The sequence below is a fragment of the Asparagus officinalis genome, chromosome 2 (assembly GCF_001876935.1).
Source record: "Asparagus officinalis chromosome 2, Aspof.V1, whole genome shotgun sequence".
Taxonomy (NCBI): Eukaryota; Viridiplantae; Streptophyta; class Magnoliopsida; order Asparagales; family Asparagaceae; genus Asparagus; species Asparagus officinalis.
Window position 1 is genome coordinate 39,973,296 of NC_033795.1, and position 20,399 is coordinate 39,993,694.

The 20,399-nt window shown below is 33.1% G+C and overlaps 1 protein-coding gene across 1 annotated transcript; it reads left to right on the forward strand.

The window, feature by feature from the left end:
* LOC109831093 lies at nt 9,755-10,429 on the forward strand. Its single transcript, XM_020398434.1, has one exon. The coding sequence runs from the start codon at nt 9,755-9,757 to the stop codon at nt 10,427-10,429; it is 675 nt and encodes a 224-aa protein (XP_020254023.1).

Sequence of the window (20,399 nt, forward strand, 5' to 3'; positions counted from 1 at the left end):
TTGCATGAATCATGAGATGAGTCATTGCATGACTCATGAAAGGAATCATTACATTTATATGACTCATGTCATGACTCATGAGATGAATCATGACTTATTTCACTATATATATATGAGCTCTCTTTCTTATGGAAAGGTTAATGAAAAATTGGTTAAGTGGTTTTTACATAAGAGAATAAAAGAGAGCTCTTCTCTTACTAAACTCTAGCAATCTTTGAGCAAGAGAAAGTAGTAGGATTTTTAAGTACCCCGAGGTGGATATCTTGCCTTGTGTCTCAAGAAGACTCCAATTTTATCAAGCTCACTTGAAGACTTGGAGATCCACTACGAGGAGATTTACTACTACAAGGAGAAAGAGCTAGGGGTTATTCGATCTTCTATCGAATGATGCTTCGAAAGAATAACTTTCTAACTATTGTGTGCTCTCTTTAATATAGAGATCATGTTAGATTTAATTAGGATGGTTCTATTTTATATTTCATGCTCTCTACATGCTTAGTATAATTATACATATAGTCTTCCGTTGCGTAATTTGCATGTAATTAGCATGAATTTCCTTCAGGCTGGGCCATAGGGGAGTCAGTCTACCTTACCACAGATAGACCCTTGAGCTCTTTTGCCTATTCCAAGTTGCTGTGCAGGGATAAAGGTAAATTTTATTGCCTACAAGACCCCCTCTAAAATTTTTAGATCTAAATCAGGTCGTATGGGGTCTGGAATACTTTAGATATGAAGACCTGTAAAATGATCACCATGCAGACGGAGCGAGGCGCCTTCCAATCAAACTCGGCTAGATTGAATTATTTAGTCGCTGCTAACGATCACCAATTAGGATTTTTAGAAAATCCTCTGCTATCAATGGATTTAATTTGCTTTTACCAATTATCGTTTGAATCGGGCTAGCCATACTATTCCCCTCAGTATGATGAGTTGCCGAGAAGTTTCTCTTAGGTTTAATGCTAAGATATTTTCTCTTCCCTTAGCCGTTTACGGCATTGGGTTGGGTTAATTACAACTGTTAAGTCATAATTAGGTTAGGCCGTGTTGTAAAATGTAACGACTTAGCCTGAAATAACCGGTCACTTGTGGGAGTGGCCGGGATAAAGTGTCGACAGGGCACATCGCTTGGTAGGCCGATATCGACGAACAACGTCATTTGTAAGAATGACAATGTTAGGGGAATCAAATCATTCAGGGACGTATGAGTGTGACGATTGATTGATATAGTAGCCATCGCATGGTAGGCTACTACCCATCGATTGTTCTAAGAATGTTAGAATGCTCGGAAAAGGATCAGGTCATTTAGGGACGTAGGAGTGTAACAATTGATCGGACAATGCTATTTGTAGGAATGACCGTGTTAGCTATCAGAGGTGGTAGTTAACTTGATAGGATTTTCGTGATCACAGTGACTTTGTGGACTTATCGCTCCATTGAAGAGATTCGGTAAGTAGATTTTGATCAGAGATGTAATGTTAACTTGACAGGATTATCACGATCAGAGCGACTTTGAGGACCTACAATCCTATTGAAGAGGATTAGTAAGTTGATTTTGTTAGAGGTATAGTGTTAACATGACAGTGGAAGTAGTCCCATCGTCCTATTAGAGAGGATCGACAGGGGAAATTTGGAAGAGAATATTAGAGATAGTAGTTAACTTGATAGTTTTACAAGATCCATCATCTAGTTAAATGAGACTGATGGAGAAATGACTATCAGAGGTGGTAGTTAACTTGATAGTTTTGGGGACCCACCATCTTATTAGAAAGGATTGGCGAGAGAACTTAGCTTTGGTCCTAACTATAGGAAGATTTGGCCAGGTAGGAGATTTGGGATGATCCTAACTGTTTAAAGTTTTAGTCGTCCATTTTGAATGTGGACCTCTCGTTCTTGGAAGGAATCAAGAGGGGATTTTGGTTTTGGTCGTAACTGTAGGAAGGTTTGACCAAGTGGGAGATGTAAGGAGAATTTTAACCTCATGCACCAGTTGGAGTGTTTTAATCATTCTAGACATGATTAAATAGCCACAGTGGGAGGTTCTTAATTATTTTTATCATGATTAAGAGTAGATTACCCGGATGGTTGGTTTTCATCTAGAATAATCAGCTTATTCCGAGTTAACCTTAAGAATATCCTGTGTAGTATTTGTTAGGTCTCATGTTATGAGCTTACATCTTCTGATCTTGTTTTGATGATTAAAAACAATTCCTAATATTGTTTGTCTAGTGTTTATGTTTCCTTATCAGGCATTTTAGACAAACAATATGTTGGAGGATGGATGGAATCGAGCATTCACGATTATATCCAATGAAGGTTGACGGAATAGTGGTTAAAGCCTTGCAATTCAAGTTGAAGATCCAAGATCAAGCTTCATCCGCAACCAAGTCAGAGCTTATTAAAGATCAAGATCATCACTTGGTATATTAGTTTAGGTTTTATATTATGTGTGTTAAATACTTCAAGCTCAATTATATACACACATACACATTTTGTTTATATATATATATATATATATATATATATATATATATATATATATATATATATATATGTATATGTATATATATTTCATGATTATATGTGAAAATATTGTATTCTAGTTTATAGACTTAACAATCATAATATAAATCTTCTATTAAGTCTATAAAATTAGTTTATGAAGTTTCAAAACATGTTGTAGTCAAAATGTTAAAATAAGTATGTTTATATTTTCATGTTTTGGACTATTTTGTAAAATAAAGAGATTTCTCATTTGGGAGGTGATTTTTGAAAACTAGTTTTTTGTAGCATATGTATTATCATGTCTACAATCATTTCCCAAAGTTTCATAATTTTTAGAATTTTTTACTATTTTTAAAGGCAATTTGAAAATCAGATTTATGCTCTAAACAGGCTGTATATCTGTTATCAGTTGACTGGTCAGTCGACTGATAAAATCAGTCGACTAAAGTAGGTGCCTACAATTCAAAAAGGTTTCTGTTTTGTTTTGGTAGACTGACCAGTCGACTGATGAGATTATCAGTCGATTGATAAGGTCCGTCAGTCTACTGATGAGCTAGAAAATACCTCTAACGGCCAGCTCATCGTCGACTGATGGCCTGTATTGGCTATTTTTCTAGTTTCTATTTTTTTGTTATTTTGCTGGATTTCACTTGGGTTTTGAGCTTTGTTTCTTCATCCTATATATACCCTATACTATTTCACTTATGAATGATGAAGAGATGTTTTAAAACAAGTTTAAAAAGAGTTTTTTGTTTGTTTTAAGTGTTTGTTTACAAAATAAGTTTTGTGAAGATTGTTTTACAAGAAGAGGAGATCAATTTCAGTTTGGGCTTTCAATCATCCTATCCCTCTCTCTTGTGATTAGAGAAGTATTTCTAAACTCATATCTCTAGCTTGTTAACGCTTCAATTGTTATATTCATATTTGCTAGATTTAATTGAGTTTATATTTGATTTTTTCTCATTGCTTGCACACACAACCATTGAGCTTAACTATTTTCATATATTGTGTAATTTGGGGTTGTGGTGAGTGTAACCTTAAGAGTGAGCTTATATTGAGTTCTCACCTATTGTAGAGAACATTTTATTATGTTATACTTAATTGTAAGTTACACGTTGTATCATACTTGTACACCGAGAGGAGTGTGTGGTGAGAGACGGGGTTGTCCTAAGAGAAGTGGCGTTGGTTGTAATGCCTAGAGGTAGGTCGTAATTCCGAGCACTTAAGGGAAACATGGGCTAGAGACCAACACTTAGAGGGTGTAGAGTGTGATTGTAATTGTGTGTTGTAAAGTTTTCGGTGAACTAGAAAACCAAATTGTGAGGTGTAAAGGTTGTTCGGGTGAGCTTAGAAAACCCGGTTGTGATAGTGAATTTATCACCAGGAGTAGGGAGCGGAGACGTAGGACGGAAGGTCCGAACTCCATGATCATATTATTGTGTTTGGAGTGTTCTTTGTTTCCACTAGTTGTTTACACTATTGTTTCTTGTTTATTTTCTCTTGTGTTTATATTCTTGCATATATTATGTTTATATTCTTGCATATATTACATTGTATATCTATCTTACAAGAATATTTTATTAATTGGTATTAATATCTAATAAGATTAGCAATAACCCTATTCACCCCCCTTTAGGGTTCTTTCAATTGGTATCAGAGCTTGGTGTTCTTGATTTAAGGTTTAACCGCCTTTAGTTAACGATCCAAGCTTTAATATTATTGCTAATCTTGTTTTGATATTATTTGTTTCTTGCTTGCACATATCATGGACATGCACGGTACTCCTAGTCTTGGTTATGCTATTAACATTGCTCATAGAATCAGTAATTTCCCCTATGAACAATGGTGTGCTAGATTTAACCTTTTTGCTAGATCTACTAATTTCGATATATGGGAAATTATTGAATGCGCTTATATTGTACCCACTACGGAGAAATCCAAGTGAAGTAGTAATGATAATAGATTGTTTGCTATGAACAAGTCCTTGTTAAGATTTCTAATTGATGCCTTTGGCTTATCTTTTGCTAACAAACTTGATTCTTTTGATAGTGTTTATACGTTATGGAAATTAATAGAAGTTTGGCTTATCTTTTGCTAACAAACTTGATTCTTTTGATAGTGTTTATACGTTATGGAAATTAATAGAAACACATAAAGGGGACTTGGAGGCAATACGACAACATTTGGAGGATTCGGCTTCAAGTTCAAAAGGAGCATCATCTTCATGTACACGACCACTAGGCGATAGCCCTAGTGAGGTATATGAGTCCGATAACAATGATGATTTTACATTTGATGAACTCGCATATGAATATAAAAAATTATTGCATAACCATAATAAATTGAAATATAATTTTAAAGATCTAAAAACCAAGCATGTTCAATTAAAATCCAATCATGAGTCCCTTGTATCTAAGTTTGATTTCATTGCAAATGAAAATGTTAATCTTAAAGAATGCAATGAAAAATTAAGATTAGATATTGCAAGTTTGACTCATGATAAGAATAATGCCATATTAGAAGTAGAAGCTAATAAAAATAAATTAGATACTCTTGTTTGCTCTACTTCTTGTGACAATGCACATATTTCAAATGATGAGTTGAATCAAATAAAGAAATGTGTATCATCCTTAGATTCGACATTAAATACATGCATTGTCAACAATAAAAAGCTTATGGACGTGTGTGCAAAGTCCCACAAAAGTGTTTCTAAGTAACCTATTCACTATGCACACATGTATAACAAAACTTATAAGTGTTCTATTTGCGACCGAAAAGGCCATATTGTTAAGTTTTGTTATGATGTACAAAAACCCACCATGCCTAAATATATTGATCCTTGTGCATCCCATCAAGTCACTTCATCTCATACACATGCACATGCACATATTGCACATCATAAACATGCTCATGTGTACAAGTGTGAGTTTTGTGGACGTTTTGGTTATTTGACCAAGTTTTGTTTTGACTTGAAGAAGGTTTCTCATTTGCAAAACAATTTTAAAGAAAATTTTATTTTTACAAATGATTTTCGTGCACAACCAATTGGTCAACACAAATCTTTTAAACCTTTTCATTGTACCTATTGCAACCGAAAAGGACATTTATATGAGTATTGTTTTGACCGTGTCCGTGCACAAAATGTGCCCAAACGGGATCATAACCCTAGGGCTTTAAGCTTTAATGATAGGAGTCATGTCCCTAGACTCTTTGGTACCAAGAGTAATTGGGTACCAAAACATGTTTAATCTTTAAGAACGAATTCCTTAGCTTTTTAGTTTTTCATGTTCTTAAAGATGTTTTTATTTAAGTTTTATAAACAAAATTGAAAACAATTTTATACTTGGTATTTGATTTAAAAAGTTATCATTCATATTTTTTTCATGATTCTCTTTCATAGATTTCATGTTTTCGTCCTTTATGAATTGGTGCAAATTTTATCAAGATTATTTTTCTATAACATCATTCTAGTTAGTACACCTTGTTTTCAATTTTTGAGTTTGAACAATGTGTTTATTGGATCATTTTAAACCTCTCGTATGATGACATTATGTGTTTGAGTTTCCGGATCATCTACTTATGATTTATAATGTATTCCTTATGTGGTTTGATCAAGCTTTACAAAAAGGATTTCTTCTATTGATCAAACACTTTTTTAGATATATACTTTGTTTTGTATTTGCATATGAGAGGTTATATGTTTGAGCAACCCTTCGGGAGGTTTACCGGATGCTAAAAGTTTTTTTTTGGGTTGAAACTTGTTTCAAGAGCTTGTTATGCTCATCTCTCTTGCTGTTGTCAAAAATGATACAATATAAACACTTCAAATTTCTTTTAGTATCATTTGAGGCTTTTATTTGAACCTTCATGAGGTTCATGATTTCATTTTTTTGATTTCATGATCTACTTTTGTTTACATCCAAATAATACTTATGATTGGGTATTGAGACACCTTTTATATGTCTATTTGTGCTCTCAATCAATCATGTTTTATGGTGGATAATTTGTAATTTTTTTAAAATCATTTGATGTTTGATTTTCTTTTAATCTTTTAGGTTTTATGTGTTAGACCCTTGTGACACTTTGTATCAATGATACACATATGAGTGTTCACTTGGTCTTGTATGTGAGTGGTGTTTAGCATACATTTATCTATGCTTGCTCATATTTATTTGCCATGTTCTTAATTGTATATTTTCTATATGGCTTTTTGATAGGGGGAGCCTTCCCCATTTTTTTTTGTTTATACTCACCTATGCTTTATGATAGGGGGAGCTTTCGCTCTCTTATTTTTGTGTTTCCCTATTTTTGATGTTGCCAAAGGGGGAGAAACAAGTCGATTGTGAGTATATTTTAAGAGTATTGTTCTTTATTGTATATTTTATATACTCTTTGTGTAGATTGTTTGTCATCATCAAAAAGGGGAAGATTGTTAGGTCTCATGTTATGAGCCTATATCTTCTAATCTTATTTTGATGATCACAAACAATTCCTAACAATGTGTGTCAAGTGTTTGTATTTGTTTTGTTAGGTAATCTACACAAATATCCAAGTTGGAGGTTGGATGGATTGATCCTACACGATCACATCAAATGGAGCTTGGCGGAATAGTAGAATGAAGCCATTGCACATCAAGTCATATTCAAGATCAAACTTCATCCGCAACCAAGACGAGCATATTAAAGATCCATCTAGCATTGGTATATTAGTTATTTTAATTTGTAGCGTATATTGTGTGAATATATTTTAAGCTCAATATATATATACACACACACAATTTTGTTTTTATTACAAAATGAGTTTATTTGAGAAAACAATGCAATATTGGTTTATTAATCTTGTTTACATCACATTCATGTTTTATAACATTTATAAAAACATTTCATAAAGTTTCCACATGTTCTTTCATGTCAAACTTCATTTTCAAGATTCATCAAAAACATGTATTATGTATATTTTTGATAAACGTTTAGTTTACACAAATATGAGGACCTTTTCACAAAATTCCTTTTCAAATAAGTTTGTCAAAATGTTTATAAACTGTTTACAAAGTTTCATATTTTTTGGTATTTATTTACTATTTTTTACAGAGCCTTGAAACTCTATTTCAAAATTGATTCAAGCTGATAACATGTTATCTGTCGACTGACCAGTCGACTGATGAAGTCAGTCGACCGATGTGTTGACTGATGAAAGTGCCTGGAATCATCATTTTTCTCTCTGTTCTGTTTCGGTCGACTGACCAGTTGACTGACGAGATCGTTAGTCGACTGAAATGATCATCAGTCAACTGATGAGTTAGATATCGTATACAACGTTTAGCTCATCAGTCGACTGATGCTTCCCGTCAGTCAACTGATGGTCTGTAACGGCTATTTTTCCAGTTTCCGTTTTTTTATCATTTTGCTGGATTTCACTTAGGATTTGAGCTTTGTTTCTTCATCCTATATATACCCTATACCATTTCACTTCTGAACTATTAAGAGAAGTTTTAAAACAAGTTTAAAAAGAGTTTTAGTTTGTTTTAAGTGTTTATTTACAAAATAAGTTTTGTGAACATTGTTTTACAAGAAGAGGAGATCAATTTTAGTTTGGGCTTTTAATCATCTTATCCCTCTCTCTTGTGATTAGAGAAGTGTTTCTAAACTCATATCTCTAGCTTGTTTATGCTTCAATTGTTATATTCATATTTGCTAGATTTAATTGAGTTTATATTTGATTTTTCTCATTGCTTGCACACACAACCATTGAGCTTAACATTTTTCTCATTGCTTGCACACACAACCATTGAGCTTAACTATTTTTACATATTGTGTAATTTGGGGTTGTGGTTAGTGTAACCTTGAGAGTGAGCTTATATTGAGTTGTCACCTATTGTAGAGAACATTTTATTGTATTGTACTTAATTATGAGTTACACGTTATATCACACTTGTACACCGAGAGGAGTGTGTGGTGAGACCAACACCGAGAGGAGTAGCGTCGGTTGTAATGCCTATAGGTAGGTCGTAATTCCAAGCACTTGAGGGAAACACGAGCTAGAGACCAACACTTAGTGGGTGTAGAGTGTGATTGCAATTATGTGTGTTGTAAAGTTTTCGGTGAACTAGAAAACCAAATTGTGAGGTATAAATATTGTTCGGGTGAGCATAGAAAACCCAAATGTGATAGTGGATTTCTCCTCGGGAGTGGGGAGCGGAGACGTAGGACGGAAGGTCTGAACTCCGTGATCATCTTTATGTGTTAGAGTTTTCATTAGCGTATCATTCGTGTCTATTGCTTAGTCTATCTTATTCGCCATTGCTCATTGTTTATATTGACCTATCATATTTGTTTTTGCTTATCCTTGCATACAACTGATTGTGTATCTCATTGTTAGGATATTGTACTTTGTTTATATTGCTTATTCTTGCTCATATCACATTGTATATCTATCTTGCAAGAATAATTTGTTAATAAGTTTTAATTGGCATTAATATCTAATAAGTTTAGCAATAACCCTATTCACCCTCCTCTAGGGTACTTTCATTCATGCGTCGACTCATCATGTATGGGTCGACGACTCATCATGCATAGGTCGACTCATAAAGTCATGGGTCGACTCAGTAGAAACAAAACACACTTTCCAGCACAGTTTGTGAGTCGACTTATGACAGGTATGAGTCGACTCAACCTGATGGGTCGACTCATGATGTTATGAGTCGACTCGTCAGAAACAAAATGTAAACTACAAGATAGTTTATGAGTCGAATCAACACTGTTCATGAGTCGACTCAAGACATGCACACTGCATGTTTTACATAGAAATCTGATTTTCAAACCTCTTTTAAAAATAACAAATAAAATTAGAAAAATGTAAAACTTTAGGAAATGATTGTAAACACATGAGTTTTGACATTTTAGCTTAACCATGTTTTGAAACATTACAAAATGATTTTATAGACTTAATAAAAGATGTATATGATTATTGTTAAGTCCAAAATCTAAGAATATAATATTTTCACAAAATTACATATTTTGCAAACTTTTCAAAAATAATAAATATGATTTTATTGAACTAAATAAAATTGATATTGATAAAATCATATATATGCATATAAGTATGAAACAAGAAATGTATTTTCAATTGTATTCAATTGTTTCATATTAAAACTTGAAAACTATTAAACCAAAACATATATGTATATATATAACTCACTGTCACAGAGAATTGGACAGTTTCTTACATAATTCAAAATTCTCAATGGAATATCATGTTACCTTGTCTTATGCCTGTGGTGAATGCAATAACTGAAATTCCAATTTCTGGACAAAAAGATCAATGGGTTTGGCTACCTGCTATTAGTGGTAATTTCTCTTTTGCTTCGGCTTGGGATCAAGTTAGGACTCCCTACAATATGTTTGAGCTTTACAATGTGATTTGGTTCCCTTCAGCAAATCCTAAAATGGCCTGTTGTTTGATTAAAAGTCTATACAATAGACTGGCTACTAGAGACAGGCTTTCAAAATTTGGGATCTCCTCAGTGGAAGATTGTGTTCTTTGTATTGGTGAGAAGGAAACTAGAGACCATCTTTTCTTTCAATGCCCATTTACAGCTTTTATTTGGAAACTTTGTAAATTAAAATTGCAGTTGGATATTACTGTTATTCAAGACCTTAGAACTGAAGCGCTGCACATTCAACAGAAATTCAAGGTGAAGGATAGAACATACAAACTGGCAAGATTGGTTTTAAGTGCTACTTTGTGGCATATCTGGCAAGAAAGAAATCGTCGAATTTTTCACAATCAACGGATGCATAAGATTTCGGTGTTTAGGAGACTTTATGAGGATATAAATGTTCTGCTGAGAACCTGTAACTGGAAGGCTGGAAATGAGGTTGTTCTAGCCAATTGGAGTCTTGAATCCAATAAGTCGTGTAAACAGTGATCTCTCTTAGTGCGTTCGAGTTTTGTTTGTGTAAGGGGCAGTACTATCTTTCTTTTTTGCTTTGGTTTTGGGTCATACTGATTTTTTTTTCTTTAGTTTCTTTAGTTGAGGGTGACGGCCAGAGTCCTCTCCCCTCTCTGGAGTTCCTAAAGTTGGATTTTCAGTGTTACCTAGCCAATTGATGTAAATATGTACTAGCGTTATGATATTAATGAAATTACTTATCTTTCAAAAAAAACTATATATATATATATAGAAACCACAATTAAAGTGTGTATATATATATAACTACATATTATATATATATATATATATATATACACAAAGAAACCAATAAAATATGTGTGTGTATATGATTGAGCTTAAAGTATATAACACACATAATATAAACTCCTAAACTAAATTACCCAAGCTATAGGTCTTCAATAAGCTCGACTTAGTACACTTGCGGATGAAGCTTGAACTTGAATCTTTAACTTGAATTGCTTTGCTTCACTCCACTATTTCCACCAACCTCCATTTGATATGATCAATATGGCACAATTTCATCCAACCTCCAACTTGTTATTTGTCTATAATAAATAGATAAGCACAAACACTAGACAAACAACATTAGTGATAAATTGTTTGTTAAACATCATCAAAACAAAGAGGCCAACATACCCATCCACATTTTCTATTTTTCATTCATTCTTAATGCAAGCTAAGAAATTATTCATGAACTTCTTGGCATCATTAAGGTATTTAATGTATGTGAGTGATGAATAGTGATAAAAAATTTTCTCAGACTTAATCAATTCCAACATATACCAGTGACTACTGCTAAGAATATGAAAAATAATTTTCTCACATTCTTCAAAGCCTGCATGTGGAAGTTACCAACCCTTGAGTTGTCTCGCCTAATGACCAGAATTATCTTGTAGTAATGCTCTTTGTTAAAATATGACCATAATATTTAACCAAAAAATAATCTAAATGAAAGAAAAATTTCCTAATACTCACAACCAAAAATGATCATGTGTTGTGTATGTATTTTGGGCATGCTTCTATTTCAATATTAATTTTAAATCTCTCTATCATACCATTGACTAACTGAAAATTATGCATGATAAAATGATTATAACTAAAATATGAAAATATGCAAAAACTATTAAGGCTTGGGAACTTACACATCTTCAACTAGCTCTCCCGCAATTATCTCACCTTGTTTTTCCTTCCTCTTGGAATTGGAACCATGATTATATTTATTTTCACTAACATTCTACTCTTTCTCACTTCTTTCTTTATCTTTAGTATTCTCTTCATGACTTTGTACTCCTTGTTCATCTCTATTACCCTCATCATCATCATCCTCATTCTCCCTGTCATTTGTATCATCGTCATCCTCATCCTCCCCATCATTTGTATCATCACCATCCTCCTCGTCTCTCTCATCCTCTCCATCTTCCTCTTCACTCTTATCTTCTTAACTTTCATCTTTCTCTTCACTTTCATCCTCGGATTCATTGCCGCCGTTACCCCCACCACTCAACTTCTTCTCTAACTCAATGAGCTCACGATACTCCTCCCCGTTTTCTATGAGCAACTCCCACTCTTGAAGTAATGTCAACGCCTACAAATACAACACCATGAAAGAGTTAGCATTCAAGAAAGATATAATACATTGATAGCAACAAGACAATAACAGAAAAAAGAAGTGTATATACAGGTTGATGAAATGATACACTAGGAATAGATGATATAGTGCTTTGACCAGTGAGATTCCTAATACACTTCGGATTTTCAATTAACCTGATCATGGCTTGTGACCAAAAGAGTCGAGACTTTCTCTCAATAAAAATGGGTTGTAAGATTTTCTCGACCATTCCACACTTTAGCTCCCCCACTATTTTATAAAACCAAACCTGAAAAAAAAACAAATTTAGTTATAGTTATCAATAAGTAAAAAGAAAACTAGATAGTCTCATTAAAACTCACCACCAATACAGATGCAAACTTACCCATGTACCCGGCTCATTTCCCCTCTCCTACGGCTCGCTTTGAAATGGATAAGTTTGCCTTCGTCTTCTACTTATGTAGCACATCATACCCTGCACCGACCTAATTGTAGTTATAAAGAGCAAATAAATTGTCCGCATATATAAATGCCCATAATGGACATGAGTTAGCAGGCTAAGGGCATAACATAAATTCGATAGTAAAGGCCACAAGTATTTTTACACACTCTATACGGTTGGAGTCTGCCAACTCCATAATCAAATCAGACATCCTCTTGAGTGTGCCCCACACTTTCTTTTTATCCTTCTCCTCAACTTTCCTTTTCTTTCTCCTACTAGCCTTCTTCTCCTCCTCCTTCTCTATTTGTGTCTTTTTACAATACACATGCTCAGTATATATAGTATTAGATACTCGACCATTCATTGTAACCCTATTTTCACTCTTAGGCAATCCGGTTATTTCATGCACATCATAAACACTATAAACACAAAATCTTCTCCCCCAATCCTAAATGAGCTATGCTCTAGATTAAATGCATGAAGCAAGCAATCGACTGCAACTTGTTCATTAGGTATAGCATGTAGATTAATGAAGTGGAAAAAAAGGGTTTGACGAAGGGCTTCGTAATGATTATCATTTAGCAAAGACCTTAAACAGTTATTTACCAAATCACGAAATACCCCAATATTTGAAGGCATTCTTAACTGTGACAATATTTTTCCTACAAAAAGAATATATTAGTCAAAATGAATGGGTCTAATAAACGTAAAAAATTAAGAGATCATGTGAAAAGCAAAGTGATAACAAATGTGGGCTCAACAAGTTATGGCTAGTCATGGCAACTGTGAACAAGAATTTCTTAGAATGCACCAAGGAAAAGAAAATCTTCCATTTCACTGATTCATTGAGAGCCAAATGAAATTGGTCTTTATATCATAGTAGTTAGAACAGTTGACATAAAAGGTAATATTGCATGACTCATTACAACGATGGGCTAATTATGGATATAGGCATGAACATAGAAGACTGTCAATAGACCATTAACTTCCGATAGTATCAGATCACTGGAAAAGTTGCACACAAGTAATAAGTTAAAGACTCACCAACAACAGTCATGCATTCGCTTTTCCCCTCAGGGAGAAAATCACAAGATGGCGTGTCGAAATTCAAGAGATTCAACCACTGACCTTTGAAGCGTGCTTTTACTTTTGATCTTTAGTAAGTAATATTCTTTAGTTGCAATTATGAGTAAATCTCTATTAGAAATTCACCAAAAGAGAAAAAAAAAACTATATAAGCTTCCATCCACTGGTGTTATACTGTGTGATATAGAGTGTTTTCAAAGAAGTTCCTATTCTTGAACATGTACTCGATAAGAGCCGCCCCACTGCTCCTTGGATACAAAAAGGAAATTCATGAACTGACTTTTACTTACATTCTTTGATACTCCACAAGCGTCATAATATGGATTAATGGATAGCATGTCCACATCTTATATTATTTACTTTCCAAGTTAAAAACTATATAATTTGCAAAAACATAATAAATAATATAATTATATGAGAAATGATATATTTAAAATAAAGAAGGTGTTAATTAAGTTCCTAAATTGAAATTTTAAAGACGAAATAGGGATTTATCATCTATATCCATTTGCTCAAATTAATATAAATCAATATTTGCAAAAATATTAACTGTTCGGTATTGATAGTCAATAATAGGATTTTATTTGGGTTTGTACTTTATTTTCTTGACACAGTCGCTTATTCATGTTTGGGATTTGGATCTCCTCCAACAAGATACATGCAAGTGAAATTAATTGTTGAATATTGATAGTCAATAATAGATCATTAAAGAATATCAATACATTAATCTTTATTTAATGTGACAACTAACTAATTTTATAAATAATATGATCTATTTTAAAAATGTAAGAAAATCATTCTAATATTAACATATCAAAACTATTGTATATAATAGTATACGTCTAACGATAATGGGAACATGATTACTAAAACACAAGAAACATATGACATTGAGTTTTCCAATTCAATGTAACAGGCCTATCTTTCACAAAGAAACCAAGCATTCAAAGAAATTAATAAAATTCATGCGATGATATTAATTTTAGAGAAATTAATAAAATTTACTTATGAAGTAACATTAGTCTTCGATTGGGAAGAACCCCTCGATTTACTTCTGCTAGACATCTCCGACAACCTATCAACAAGAATTTCAAAATATATAAAATAATTATTATGAATCTCCCAGCCGTAGGCTCGGTTCCTTTATAAATCAGAAAAATAATTATTAACCATCAAATTTACCTAAAAATTGCTCTGCGACAGTGGTCTTTTCTCCTTCGCTTAAGAGTTGAACTTGCCTCGTCGTGATGCACCAAAATTAAGAGGGGCGGAGATGTGTGATGCTAAAATAAGAGTGAGATGGTGCGTTTATGCAAACTAGAAAGATTAAGGGCAAGTATTTTCTAGGATTTTGAGATCGATCTGGGGGTTTTGAGGTTTGAGAATCGCTCTTAGGGCTCTATAGGGATCGGCTCTATTTGGAAAAGTGAAACAGGGGAGAGAGAGAGGGAAAGACTGGTTTTGTTTGGGGATGAAGGGTAGTTTAGGAATTTTTAATTTATTGGGTAAGTATGGTATAAATAATGAGTGTATTATACATATTGGGTTTATAAATAAGTGGAATGAGATACATTGGGTGTATTTATGTTTGGAAAAGTGGTGAGTTTTTAAATAAGTTGGGGGTAAAACTTTGGGTTAAAAGAGAAAAACCCATTTTCTAAAAGGTGATTCTCTTCTATCTTTCGTGCTCCTTCATTTTGAATTTTCTTGCGATTAAAGGTTTTTTTTTCTTTTCATGTACAAGACTTTTCTTGTGACTAAATGTTTTTTTACCACTTTGCATGTACAAGACTTTTCTTGTGACTAAAGGTTTTTTTAGCGCTTTGCATGTACAACATATAGGTGATGCATGATTGCTAAACTGAAAAAGAAAGGTTTATGCCCTTCATCCTTCAAGTTATTCTTTTGCAACAACAAACTAATTTTATGTACCTTGAAGGAGGAACTAGTAAAAAAAAGGAGCAAGGGTGATGAGGTATTGGTTTGCTTGTCGCCAATGATCTTTGGTGACGGGCTATCTATCACTGTTGACGAGCTCGCACTTCTTAATATATAAGATCCCTAGATCCCTAACACCCAAACAATATTCGATCTGTTAAAACTGTCGCCACCCAAAACCAAACCATAGATCCACGTTGTCACTGCCTGCCCTATCGTTGCTACCCACCTCGCCATCGTTGTGTTGCCCAGCTCATCATCACTGCATTGCCTTCTCGCCTCCACCTCACTATTACCCCCTAGTCGTGGCCTCACCGTCACCTACCTTGTCACTTCCACCTCATGCCCGCCTCTCCTCCCTCTCCTCAAAACCTTAGACTCTTAGCATCACCACTTCCTTGTCACTTTCTCGCCAGCCAATAGAACCTGTATTGCCTCCTTCTTCATCGATCTTTGGCACATTTCTTATAGTATAGAAATTTACCATTTTGCAACTATTTTTCTTCCTTAATTCAGTAATTATTTTGTTTTTGGTGCTTTGATTGTCCTAAATTGTAGTCTTGGCGCTCGATTGCCACCGCCTTCAACTCCAACCACCGCCAACATTCTTCACCTTCTTGAAAATAGGTATTTGTCTCAACTTTTCTCTAGAATTATTATGTGATTTTATAATCATGCACATGTAGCTACCCTAAACCTAATTCTAACTCAAATTTCCCAAAATCCTAATACTACGATATCCCTAAACCTAATATCATAATAATCCAACAACCTTAGGACTAGTGCCCTAATAACACTAAACTTTAATACTGCTCTAATGCTAACTATCTTTAGTGGGATATATAACATAACAATGTGATATATATTAGATGAATAAAAAAAGTTAAAAATTAACGCTAGCCATAGATCCCTGTCTAATAATTAGCTCTAATTTTTTGGACTTATAATATAAGATAAACGACTCAATTTTGGGTATAGAATTTAATTCTATATCTAAAAGGATCATTTACTTTATATTATAAGTAGAAAGAATTAGCACGTAACTATTGGATCTGTCCAGCTCAAAGGGACAGGAATATGGTAGCATGTACATCTAAGTTTGTATATTTTGTGCATTTTAATTCTAGAGAATTTTCGTTGCATGCACTCGTTGTTCTCTATATACAATATGCATATATTGTTATGTGTTTTGGTCTATTACTTACCAATTTTAGATTGTTATCGATACGCATATTAACATCTACATATTGTACTCAGAGAGCAATAGATAGGTGCTACCAAAATTTTTTAGAATTAAAAATGCACAAAGTATTCAAAGTTAAATGTAAGCACTATTATATTCTTAATGGGATAGAAGCATTCCTACGATAGCCGAGAGAGTTTTAGACAAACTTAGCGTTTGTTCAAATCAAGACAATGAAGATTATCATAGAGTGTTTAGCGCTATTTAGTATGACAATTATAGGGTCTGACTTGTTGTATATATACTAAGTGTAGGATCGTGACCCTTAAGAATAGAGTGTGCTCTTATAAAAATCTGCGAAAGCTTTACACTTAAACACTAGAATGTGAGTTTGCAAAGTAGATTATAAATTGCAAAGAAAGAATGATAATCTCAGAAAATGAACATCATAAACACAAGCATGTATACTGGTTCTACCTCCCCGGTATACATCCACTCTCCATCCCGCTTGAGAGTTTCACTTTGAAACCTTACAAAATCAAAAGCAAACCTGACCAATTTGTAAGACCGTGCAAATTGTAAACTCAATTGACAACATCATACCAATTGTAAACCGACCTCTAGACCAAGAGATCAATCCCTCTCACAAACCGAGAGAATCTTCCTTTGAAGCAATGTACAATTCCAATCCTATAAGCCTTGAATATGTTGTGAACGAGTAACAATGTCTTATCAATCTTTTTAATTCTCTGAATATTGCCTAAACAAGCTCTAAGAAAGAATGGAACAAAGGTAATATCAGAAACTCTCTTTTCTAGAAAACAGATTAAAAAACTGAAAGTTTTGAGAGTTAATTTGCACAGTATATGAATTTTACAAGTTCAAGTCTTGGTGGTTGTTTTCTAACATGTTACCCTATTTATAGCCTCTAAAATGACAAGTTTTCAAACCTAAGAAATGTCTAAAAACGACTATAAATAGTCACTTATTCAAATGTCAAATAGTCAGAAAAATTGTCTGAGTAGTCGACTACAAGTCTTATTAGTCGACTACTCTGAGTTCAAACGGACTCTGTATAGTCATATAATTCCTTAGTAGTCAACTACTATACTCATTAGTCGACTACACTGTAATCGATAGAAAGTCTGAAATTCAAATTCAATGTTGATTAGTCGAATATATATCGTAGTAGTCGACTAGTCTGAAACAAAAACTGATATTCTATCTATGTCTTTAGTAGTCGACTACTAATGCTATTAGACGACTACTAAGGGGTGGATATGAAATATATAATATGTTTTAAGTCTCACTCAATATCTATTAAATCTAATGGTTAACATAGGAGATTTCTATAGTTAACCAACACTAAGCATGTTTTAGTGTGTTCTAACACTATGTGTGTGCATGTGTGTGAGTGATTAAGGCTTATACACATTTCTAAGCAAAGAAAATATAAAATTATATTTTGACAATAAAGTATATCTACTTCTTTGCTTCATTTTGCCTTAAACTCATCTTATGTCTTGAGTATCTCTTTGAATAACATTGTTGATTTAGCTCTGATACTGCAAAACAAATGTTAGCACTTAATACACACACCATATAATATTTGTTATCATCAAAACAAACTAATCTTAGGGTCAAAATTCCTAACATTCTCCCCCTTTTTGATGATGAAAAATACATTGTGTTAATATATATATGAAAAATTTTAATCCCCTTGCATGAAATCATTAGTTAAAATCTTTTACTCCCCCTGCATCAAAACATTAGTAAAAGAAATTTAAAATTTTCTATATAACTCCCCCTTTGTCATTAGCAAAAAGAAATAAACATAATTCTAGTTAAAATTTTCTTTTCACGGGTACCTTAATAAAAATATTAAGCACATTGTACCCTTTTTTATTAGATCATTAGGATTAGCCCTTGGGAATCCAAATCCACTTGGAATTTGGTTTTCATTTATTAACATAAGTATAATGCTTATAAGATGAAATATAAGCATTCCTATCATGAATATTCAAATTCTTAGGAATCCAAAAATACTTATATTGTTTAGCATGAATATTATTCTTCAAAACATAATCATTCTTTGTAAAATACTTCGGAATAAATCCAATACCAAAATGATTGTTTGAAGATTTTTGAAATAAGAGAAAATTATTCAAATTCTCTTTATCTTTGTTAAATTTGTTCACATTTAAAGATAACTCTTCATATTTACATCTAAGTGAACTCATTTCTTTATCTAAATCTGAAATACGAGTTTTTATTTTATCACAATCAAATATTAGATAAATATTATCATTAGTCAATAAATTATTTTTAGAAAATAAATTATTATTTAGTTCATTCAAATTTTCAACTTGTGAAGAATTTGAAGTTACTAATTATAAGTTTAATCTTTCATTTTCATTTTTAAATAACTTATAATTAGACTACAAATCCTTAAATCTAGCATAAAGTTTATTGAATGCTTCTAATAATTCTTTATTATTAAAATTATCGCATACTTCATATTCTTGTACCATGAAACACAAGTGAGTGGATTCCTCTTTTTGTTCTTCTTCTTCTTCGGAAGAGGACGTATCACTATCATCCTACATCATTGTCAAAGCCTTCTTTTTCTTATCTTTTAACTTCTTGAAATTTGTAGACTTTGACTTTTGCTTTTGAAGAGGACAATCCTTCTTCATGTGTCCTGGCTTATTACATCCATAACAAATAAAATTATTGTTATTATCTTTAACCTTTTTATACTTACTTTGGATAAGGACCTTTTTGAATTTTCTTGAGAGAGCATCAATGTCTTCATCATTTTCATCTGATTCATCGCTGTCGGAAGATGCATTTAAAGCAATGATTTTCTTCTCTGAGGTTGTTCTCTATCCTTTCTATCTTGAAGTTGTACTTCATATGGCATTAAATTATCAACAATATATTCCAAGGTAAGTGCTGAGAAATCATTGGCTTTTTCAATTGTGGTCGTCTTTTTCTCCTATTCTGGTGTAAGTGCACAAATAACTTTTCTCACCATCTCTAATTGTGTGTATTCTTTTCCAAGACCAATTAGAGAATAGGTGATGTCGGTGAATCTTGTGATCATTTCAGTGATCGTCTTATCTTCTTTCATTTTGAATAACTCAAACATGTGCACAAGAACAGAGATTTTAGATTCTTTAACTTTATTTGTACCTTCATATGTTACCTCTAATGTATGCAAATTTGATAGGCTGAATTGCAAGTAGACACGCGATTGAACTCGTACTTGTCCAAGGCACAAAACAGTGCGTTCATCGCCTTAGAGTCTAGATTTACGTTTGTTTTTTGAACAACCGTCCATTCGGTGTATAGAGTCGTGGGCTTTGTGAATTCAGTCTCTACAATATTCCATAAATCGTAACCAAGAGATTAGAGGTAGATCTTTATCCAACACTTCCAATAGTTATAATTTATGCCGTCAAAGAGAGGTGGTTGCTGTGTGGAATGTCCCTCTTTGAATTGTTAAGTATTAGATGTACTTGACAATGCCATCTTTCACCGCGATCTAATACCAATTGTAGGGTCTGACTTGTTGTATATATACCAAGTGTAGGATCGTGACCCTTAAGAATAGAGTGTGTTCTTATAAAAATCTGCAAAAGCTTTACACTTAAACACTAGAGGGTGAGTTTGCAAAGTAAATTATAAATTGCAAAGAAAGAAT

What these genes read in the sequence shown, in the direction of transcription:
- LOC109831093 (XM_020398434.1), top strand. Translation starts at nt 9,755, where the DNA reads ATGTTACCTTGTCTTATGCCTGTGGTGAATGCAATAACTGAAATTCCA.